The sequence below is a fragment of the Gopherus flavomarginatus genome, chromosome 1 (genome assembly GCF_025201925.1).
Source record: "Gopherus flavomarginatus isolate rGopFla2 chromosome 1, rGopFla2.mat.asm, whole genome shotgun sequence".
Lineage (NCBI taxonomy): Eukaryota > Metazoa > Chordata > Testudines > Testudinidae > Gopherus > Gopherus flavomarginatus.
In genome coordinates, this window is record NC_066617.1 from 92,878,434 (window position 1) to 92,888,633 (window position 10,200).

Consider the following 10,200-nt stretch of genomic DNA (forward strand, 5'->3'; position numbering starts at 1 on the left):
TGAGCACTGCAGCACGAGCAGTGACTCTGCAGCTAGCTCAGGGCTTCCTCTTGAAGTGTGGGCGCTTTTTTTTTTTTTTTCTTCAACTTCCTTCCTGCTCTAACTGCCAAAGCTCAAAACTGAGCGCAGAGAGCAGAGAGGGACCCCGGACGCAGACGCCTGGCAGTGAGTATAAATGCAGATAACTCGGGGGAGGGGGAGATGGAAAAGAGCCTTCTCACTGGGCTACCACAGTTTGAGCCTGTTCCCTGTGGCGGAGTGGGGGATTGATTTGCACAGCTTTACAATAGGAAAGGATCTGAAGTGCAAAGAGGATGGTCCTGGCTGCACCAGAAAGGGAAGTTAGACAGCAGTGAGGAGAAAGAGGAGATGGCTGTGCACTGCGCTGTCAGTGAGCCTGGCAAATGCTTGTGAAGGATTGGAGGGGGATGGGAGTTGTCTCCTGCTAGGCTCCGTGGTAAATAATGCTTTGCTTTGCTTTCCCAAGGGGCCTGCTCAGGCAATGGCATATTTTACCTTTCATCCCTGGAGGGTGGGGCTGGGAGAGGAAGTAGTTTACTCTGCATCATGGAAAATTCCAATGCATTCCCTCTGCCAAATCCTCATTCTTGCTTAGATAAGCCCTATGTTTGGGGGTTACGTTTTACATGAGTTTGATGCTCTTAAAGAGCACTGATTAAATGGCTGATGCCTCCTATTTATGCCCAGGGCAGATACCATACAGCACAGGGAGCGGCAGTAAGGTCTTTCTCTGCCTGCTGCCTCCTGTCAGCATGGCTCCCTCTGACCTACAGTGAGCACTTCTGAAGCTTCAACCTCCCCTGCCTGTTCAGCCCTGGGACTCTGCCAAAAGGGGTGGCTAGTACCAATGTTTATGGTGATTTTGCTCTTTGCCTTTTGAAGGTGTCACTTTCTGGCAGGGACTCCCTGGCTTGCTGTTTCTCCCCCATGGCCAGAGACAAGCCCCGGGTCCTCACAGACACAATTTGAAAACTAGTGCGTGAAAAAAGAGAGGTGTCAAAGGGCAGGACAGGGGCACAGGGAGGGCCGAAGAATCTGTGGGAGTGGGTAGGGCCAGAGAAAGCATTCGTGGTAGGAAACAAATCTTTAATTTCTTTCCAAAAGTGTTTTAAGGGTTAATTTTATATTTTCATTGTAAAAGTGGCCATTCGGTGTATAGAAAATATATCCGAAGAGCCACAGGGGCATCACTCTTCCTGCTGGGCCAGTGAGGCAAACCACACCCGTGTGCACTAACAAACAAGGTGGAGGAAGCTGAGGTGTTCAGGAGAAGCTCTGATGTGTTCCATTTTGTAGATGACTTTAGTGAGTGAGCATGTACCAGCATAGAAGGCCCTTCCTTTCCTACTGAAATTAATGGGAGTTTCGCAGGAAGCAGGCCTGGGACTTTGAACCCTAGAAGTAAAACTCAGGCATGGGTCTGACCTACTCCACAGAGTAGGGAGCAGCAGCGCAAGCATACGAATGAGCCAGGACAGTATCCATACCAGGCAGGGCCGGCTCCAGGCCACAGTGCGCCAAGTTCGTGCTTGGGGCAGCATGCCGCAGGGGGTGCTCTGCCGGTTGCCAGGAGGGCGGCAGGCGGCTCCGGTGGACCTCCCGCAGCTGTGCCTGTGGAGGGTCCGCTGGTCCCGCGGCTCCGGTGGAGCATCCGCAGGCACGCCTGTGGGAGGTCCACCGGAGCCTCGGGACCAACGGATCCTCCACAGGGACGCCTGCAGAACGTCCACCGGAGCCGTGGCACCAGTGAGCAGCAGAGTGCCCCCCACGGCGTGCTGCCGTGCTTAGGGCGGCGAAACAGCTAGAGCCGGCCCTGATACCAGGTGGGACTAGCCAGAGCCCTATCCCTTTGGTTCATTAGGTAATTGGGTAGTCTGCCATTCCAGCCTGCCCAATGAGTTGCTAAGATTTCTGGGAGGTTTAGGGCACCCAGAGGAATTCCTGAAAAAGAGAGCCCTCTGCACTAGTTCTGATGAAAAGTTCCTCTGCCCTGGGCAAAGCAGGAGGAAGATCTGAGGGAGTAACCAGACATTCCAGGACAAAATCTCTGTTCGCCACCTCCCTCCCTTTCCCTCAATCAGTGTCTTTTTCTCCTTCTCCCTCTGTGTCTCCCTCTATGATAAATCATAAAGACCCTCATGGAGGGAGTGAGAAAGTCAGGCGGACAAGATGGTGGGGGGAATGATTAAAAGTTTCAGGGCTTCATCATGCATTCTTCATGCTGAAGCTGCGGGATCAATCAGATTTTTCGCCATAGGATCCTGGAACAGGCCTGGATTTCCTCTTCTATGAGTATCAGAGGGGTAGCCGTGTTAGTCTGGATCTGTAAAAGCAGCAAAGAATCCTGTGGCACCTTATAGACTAACAGACGTATTGGAGCATGAGCTTTCGTGGGTGAATACCCACTTCGTCAGATGCATGCATCTGAGGAAGTGGGTATTCACCCACGAAAGCTCATGCTCCAAAACATCTGTTAGTCTATAAGGTGTCACAGGATTCTTTGCTGCTCTTCTATGAGGACAATCTCAGGTTCTTTCGCCATGGAATGCAGACTCCCAGAACCAATTTTTCAGTTGGTGTAAATCAGGGCAGTTGCAATGAAGTCACCAATGGGAAGATTTGACCTCTTTCCTCATCTGTAGGGCTGTCTCAGATTTCCTTTTCTCCCCACTGCTTCTCCACATTCGCGCCAGACTCCCTCAAAGGTTTAATTGTAATGCAGTCTCGTAGAATATGTATTATCCATTGGAAGGCATGACCAAAACTGTCTGTTCCTTGGCCCTTTAGACAGTCTATTATCTATCACCTTTACGCCACCAAAGGCATCTGCCAACATGCTTCTCCTGGAGTTTTTCCTTCAGTCTCACTAGGACTGGGATAATGTCTGAAGCTGCCAAGCTGGGTGTGACTCAGCCTTGCACAGTTCTATTCACAAACTCATCCCTGGAGAGTCATTTTAATTTAATTTAATTTTTTTTGATGTGCCAGTGAAATATGTCATTATCATCAACATACCCATTAAGTGAGTGGGCAAACACTAGGTTACTTACCTAGAGAGAAGAATTAGAGGGAAATTAATGGAGAAATTTAAAATAACTAAGGGTAAAGTGGAAGTGTATCAATTCCCTCTTTCATATTATCCCATGACACAAGAATGAATGGTCAGTCACTAAAATGAATGACCACTATACATAGAACAAATCAAACTAAATCGTCACACAGCAAAGAATGATTTGGTCGATGTGCAGTATCTACCATTGCCTATGGGATTGTGGCTGGGTTTTTTTAAACCTTTCTCAGAAGCATCAAATATTGGCCACTACCATATACTAGACTAGATGGACCAGTAATCAGATTCATTAAGGCAGAACCTACAGTCCTATCTACTCAACCGCTCAACTTTTTCTTCCTTATTCCTGCCATTCATCTCCTACTCTACCACATTCTCTCCTTTTGGCCATCCATTTTCCATCCATCCACCTATCTCCTCATCCTCACTCCACTTTTTCTGTCTCTCTTTACTTCTTTCTGTGCAGCCACCTGAGCAGGTTCATTCTTCCAAGTGGTGACTTCAGTGCAGTTGCACTGATTTATACCATAGAAGTTGCACTGATTTATACCATACTGAAGAAGTGGCTCTGGAAGTCTGGGATAATCCCAGGATTCCATGAGGAAAGAACCTGCCATTGTCCTCATGAAAGAGGAAATCCAGTGAGCAGCTCCTATCTAAGCCCATGCTGAGACAACTGCTCACTGACTTTAGTTCTCACTGCCTCCTGCCTCTGCGATGTCTTATGGTTGAAATACTACGGCTCAGAGCAGATCTGCAGCTGGGGCAAGTGTTGTCATAGGAACAGACCACACATTTCCTTCCTGCACAGGAAGTGGACCCCGTCATTGCATGAAGTGAGCTATTTTCGAGGGTGTGCAGCAGAGAAAGTCTAGGGCATGTGCAGCTGGATTTAGTAGGATTCATTTTCTTGAGCAAAGAGGGTTTATTTAATCTGTTCAGTTAAGAGAGTCATTATCAGGTATTTTATCTCCTTGTACATTCTGTTTTCTAAGTGTTATTTATAACCCATTAGAAGCAGGAAAATTAAACCTTTTCCTTAATGAATTTTATTTCCCTCCATGCTTCGATATGTGACAGTGGCTTTTAATGTGAAGTCATTGATCAGTGCTGGGGCTGCTTGCCCTAGTTATTGTAGGGCTGTGCTGGGACTGCACAAGGTGGCTTGTTGCAAAATGTCATTGTTTCCATTTAAGTTGTTTTCTCACTCCTGGAGGCCCCACAAAAGATGGAGGACAAGAAAGAAAGACAAGGGGGAAAGCATATCTGACTGAAAATGCAGAAACAACAAGAACAGACTAATTCAACCCTCGAGCAACAGATTTCTGAACATTTTGCTTTGGCATTGGGTTACGGCATCGAATGTGGTGCTGGTGCAAGTAGGGTGACCAGATGTCCTGATTTTATAGGGACAGTCCCGATTTTGGGTCTTTTTCTTATATAGGCTCCTCTTACCCTCCACCCCCTGGCCTGATTTTTCGCACTTGCTGTCTGGTCACCCTAGGTGCAAGGCAGCAGTGCTGGGACAATTTGTATAGTGGGAGTGCTGGGAGTCATGGAACCAAACTGTAAACCCGGTATATGATAGAAACTACTGCAAGCCAGTGGGAGCTGCAGCACCGTGAGCACCCCTAGTTCCAGCACCTAAGGTGCCAGGTGTCTGACTGACAACCCTGGAGACTAAGTTGCTTTCTCCAGAGAACAAATACCCCCCAGCTTTGTCCTGCCAATGACTGGCTGCATTGACCTCCTCAGGCCAAGAGACGATGACTGAGAAAACCCCAGACCTACACGTAGAGGAAGAGGACGATGAAGTGGACGGCAAACTCAACTACAAGCCCCCACCCCAGAAATCGCTTCAGGAGCTTCAGGAGCTGGACAAGGATGATGAAAGCCTTGCTAAGTACAAGAAATCCCTGCTGGGGGATGGGCCTGTGGTGGCAGGTATGGATCTCTGATGGAAAAGGCTTATAGAGAAATACAGTGTGTGTCCAATCCTGGTTGTGAGAGGACACTATGGTGGGACACTGGGGAGGGGCCCGTAGATATATGCATTGCTCGTGCTGTGGTACAGGAGCAAGCTACTAGATATATGCCTGACTGGGGTGGGTGGACTCAAATGGAGATAGGGTCTATTGTGTCAGGTCTGTGGCTAGGGGTATCTGGGATGGCTTGTGGAGGCATGCATGCCTGCCTGAGAGAGTTCCTACTGAGAAGGAGGTTTGTGGTCTCAGGTATGTGCCCAAGGGGGAATCCTGCTTGGAGGGACCCAAGGTGACAGCTGTACCTGGGTTAGTTCTTGCTAGGGCAGCATCATGTGGTGGAAGGTAAGTTCCTGATGGTCTCTTCTAGAGGGTTAGTGGGATGTGGCTTATGGAATGTTTCCCATTGGGCGAGGTGCATGGTTCTGTCTTCCTAAGAGGACCCAGTCATTATTCCATGTTAGATGACAGAGCATTCTTTAAACAGGGAGATGAGGAAGGGACCCTTAATGCCTCTCCCTCCCTCCACTTGGATTTTGCAAGCCAATTGGCCTCCTCTTTCCAATCCTACAGACCCAACAGCTCCCAATGTGGTAGTCACACGGCTCACCCTGGTATGTGATTCTGCCCCAGGACCAATCACCATGGACCTTACTGGTAAGTGAAGACTCCTTCCTTTGTCACATATCAGAATGATCAGAGGTCCAGCCCAAATTTCAAGTCTAGGGATAATTCCAGAGACCTGTTTCCTATTTGAAGTTGGTGCTGTGTAAAGTGAGGTAAACCCTAGGGGAATATTCCCTATGGAGATCTCGGGCCTAATTTCTTATTTAAAGTACAATTATAGTAAAAAGAAGATTAGAAGTAATAAAAAACATATGTCTGTGGTCTCCATCTTCAACTCCTCTGCAGAAGATCTTGGAAATCTCTAAGAATTGCAGGTCTTGGAGTTCCCTGTACAAAGGGAAAGGCACATGCTCTGATTTCTACCCAGCTAGCTCTTACCAGCACAAGATACAGGTACATGTTAGAGTAACAGGCCATTTTGAAACTGCAGTGTCAAGCAACCTTGCACTTCCGGCTTCAGGGGACATGGTGAGAGAGTCATACTTCACCTTATATGGGCTCTTATCAGAGAGAGGAAGTCAGGACTGGCAAGGCATTGATACTTCCTGTTCAACTGAAATCCCCAGCATGCACGTACACCATTGCAAAGCCATTTATCTTCACACACTGTGCAGCCCAACTGAGATTCCAGCCGAGACATGCCTAGCCTCCACTCCCTCTCACTGGAACCAGGGACTCCACATGAGTGAAACAGCTAACATGTGCATAGCGGGCCATGCTACGCACCTGGTTCACTGGAGTAACAGGAAGGCAAAACACATCTGCACACACACGTGCCTCTCATTAGTGTATCTGCACACACACACATGCCTCTTGAGAATGCATGTGCACACACACACACAAGTGTGCACATGAATGTATATACACAAGTATGCTCTGTTTTTGTGTATGAAGAGGAGCATGTATGTGTATGCATGCACATACATGCGTACACCCACGGACATGCACGCACCTGTATGTATGCACGCACCTGTGTGTATTATGCATATTCATAAAGAAGCTTGCATATACACACCTGCATACACATTTCACAGATGCGCTATAGAAAAAGATGATGGAAGGGCACATCCATTCCCTGGAAGAGAGTTTGGTTTCTTCTCTTTGTGGCAATACTATCTGTCTGATTCTCTCTCTGTAGGGGACGTTGCAGCACTGAAGAAAGAGACATTTGTACTAAAGGAAGGAGTTGAATACAGAGTTAAGATCCACTTCAAAGTGAGTCACTTCCCCTCTGGTTGCTTCCCATAGGGTGCTCAGTGCTCGCTCCAGTTACCAGCCAGTCATCACAGATAACTAGAGCTGAGCAAAATGTTGGAAATGATGCTCTAAACCATGTAAAACTTAACTGATTTTGGGTATTGTTACAAACCACCTGGGACCACGTGCACCTAAAGTTTGCTAACCTTTGTAAGCCTGTGGTGTGAACCTGATGAAGCAGGTGGTGAACTGGAGGTTGCAGTTAAAATTCATGCTTGGAAATGGTTCATGCATGTCATTGTGTGAAACTCGGTAGCTGTGACAGAGTTTTGCTTTCAGTTTTTGGGACTCAAAGCAAAATTTGATTCCACACAAACCAAAGCTGGAAAAAAAAGTTTCCCATGAAGCCCTGTGAAGCTGATCTGCTGAGTGTTGCTGGGCTTCCCAAACATCTAGTGGTGGGTAAAATAGTTGCAGCAAAAGACAAAACTACACAGAATCTGAGATTTTCTGCATTGTGTTATGCCCTCCCAAATGGCATCACATTGCCAAAAATTTCAACAGTGTTTCATGCCATTTCCACCTGTTTTCTGTTGAAAATGGGGTGCATTCAAAGAGCAAGGTGGCATGCAAAGCAGACACATTCATCTTTACAAGTTTTTGTTACAAAATTAGCTGCATTTTGCAGAAAAGCAAAATTTGAGAGATGTTCAATCACCTGAACTGAAAGAGTGAAAATATTAATGTGGACAAATTTTCCACCATTTTCATACAGCTCTACTGCACACAGGCCTAGAGATAATGGCACCCCCAGAGTGACACCCAAGCCTTCTTTATGCTAGGAAATGTTTCCTTAAATTTCCCACCCTGGTTAATGGGATAGGGCTATGCCCAGACTAGTTATCTTAACTCTCTCCCAAGCTCCCAGAGCTGGCCAGGATTGGGATCACTGTAGGCACAGCAAACTGAATCCTGGGATGTAAAGGAGCATGCTGTGTTGTTTTCAGATTTACTAATGCACAGCGTGTTCAGACTGTGAGAATCAGGGGATGCAGCCAGGCTGTGACTCTCCTGGGGAATATTGAGATTACTGGGGCTGTCTCTACACTAGCTAACTAGTTGAACCATTTCCCTCCATATCCTGGGAATGAGCTTGCCACCCCTTCAGTGGTCCCAGTCTCCTGCAGCTCTAGAGGTGAGGGAGTGAGCTCAGTTAGTCTGACCCTATAGTTTCCCCATCTCTTTGTGCAGAATGCATGACTCCAGTCAGCTGGCTCTGGGGTTTAACATGGGAATGCTCAACTGTCAACCTTGTGCATCTCCTGCATTCAGCCTTCCCCCAATCCTCTCTGCAGTGCTTCCTGAGAGACTGGTTAACCTGTGGGGCCTGGGCAAGGAGAGGAGGAGCTCTGATGCACATTAGAGAAACAGAAGTATCCAGGTTGCGCGAAAACTCATCTCTGGCTATTGAGAAATGCCAGGGCTTCCCTCAGCAATGTCTGCTCCATTTTGGGCCCTGAGGCCTGTCCCATCCTGTCCAGCACAAGGAAGGAGGAGAGTAGTGACATGGGGGAGCTGAGACAGGAACATCTGTGTGTGGTTGAGGGAAGGAGAGCAGCAGAGATTGCACTGAGTCCCTCCTCATTAGACTCATCCCTGATCACTTCCTCTTGCAGGTAAATAGGGACATTGTGTCTGGATTGAAATATGTGCAGCACACCTACCGGACAGGGGTGAAGGGTGAGTAAGAGTGAATCCCCTCTCCTCCCAAACACACTACCTCCCACGTGCACTCCCAACCCTGCACACAGATTCTCCCATCCTATAGAGAGATTCCCCCAGATCAAAGAGCCCCTTCCAAAGGCTCTCATCCTACACTGAGCCTTCCGCAGACACAGAGACAGTCATGGGTACACCACTCAACACACAGGTTCCCATTATATACATAGCCTGCCCTCCCTCCCCCTCAGAATTTCCCATTCTATACAAGAGCATTCAACAGACACAGGCAAAAATCACCTGTTCTGTGCTACTGCACAGAGCTTCCAACTGTATAAAGAGCCCTCTTCCTTTTGTACACACACAGCCCCTCTCGGGCTGTCCCGAGGGAGATCCTCATTCCACACATAGATTTTATATATAGACCTCTTCACAAAATCTCGCATCGTTTCATTCAGTGAGTCTGTCCGCTCCCTGCCTCTGCCCTGTCCCCCTGATGCCTGCCTCAGTTCCTGTGTGATCCATACTTGTGAACCCAGCTTTTCCTCTTCTTGTTTACTTCCCTCCTCATGAGGTTTTCCCTTGTGGATTGTTTACTCCTAGTGGATAAAGCTACGTTCATGGTTGGCAGCTATGGGCCACGGCCGGAGGAGTACGAATTCCTGACACCTACTGAGGAAGCACCCAAGGGCATGCTGGCTCGGGGCACCTATCACAATAAGTCCTTCTTCACCGATGATGACAAGCATGACCATCTCACCTGGGAGTGGAATCTGTCCATTAAGAAGGAGTGGACAGAGTGAGGTCACCCAAGCTGCCTTCTCCCTCCTTCCCCTGCCTACTGCACTAGTCACCAGGAGTGACACGCCCTGGAGCCGCACACCATGCTGCCCCCTGCTGCCACAAAGGGGTTCCAGAAACCTCCTAACCCTTGTTCCTTCCTGCCACAGGAAATTCTATTAAAAGCAGGTCTTTGCACAGGCCCAAGGACAGCCTCTGCATTTCCTACTGCTACACTGAAAATAATCCGCCCAGAGCTGTCGTGACACATGAGGGGTTAAATTGGGAAAAATCCCTCTCCCTGCTGGTCCCTCTTTTGCTCCAAATCAGGTCTCTGAAGTGCCTTTTTGAGGGAACACAATCATCTTGCCAGCTCTACAATTCTCATGGCAGGGTGAATTGCCCCCCTAAATGGTCCTCCACGGTGTTATTTCTGCCTTGTGCTCACTGTAAATGGCTGATCCCATTATGGTCCTCTTATCCTGGTCTGGTGTCCAAATCATAGTCCTGCCTTTAAAGGCAAAACCAGTCAAGGAGATTCAATTAGCTGCCATGACTTGTAAAGACGTCAGTGTCCCAAGAATAAAGTCAGTTTCTTTCTTCCTTTCTGAGTGAGGCTCTCATTCTTTTGTGGAACATGTCTCCTCACTCAGCCTTTCACCCATGCAAAGTATTGCAATATCGTATGTGGTTAAACAGTATCCAGGGTTAAAGAAAGGACTGAAAAAATCCCAAGTGTCTCATAAGAGCTATAACCCTCATACTTCAGCGCATAAACAAGCCTCACCCTAATGGGGTTTAGGG

General features: G+C 47.9%; 2 protein-coding genes across 2 annotated transcripts in view; one reads left to right on the top strand and one right to left on the bottom strand.

Annotated features, from left to right (window-relative positions):
- PDE6H (phosphodiesterase 6H) overlaps positions 1-10,200 on the bottom strand; it is an 89,791-nt gene that overhangs the window by 21,571 nt on the left and 58,020 nt on the right. The gene's annotated exons all lie outside the window — the stretch shown is intronic.
- ARHGDIB (Rho GDP dissociation inhibitor beta) lies at positions 63-9,999 on the top strand. Its single transcript, XM_050955144.1, has 6 exons — positions 63-165; positions 4,847-5,035; positions 5,647-5,730; positions 6,839-6,915; positions 8,574-8,637; positions 9,220-9,999. Exons 2-6 carry the CDS (start codon positions 4,858-4,860, stop codon positions 9,417-9,419), a joined length of 603 nt encoding a protein of 200 aa, XP_050811101.1. The 5' UTR covers positions 63-165; positions 4,847-4,857; the 3' UTR covers positions 9,420-9,999.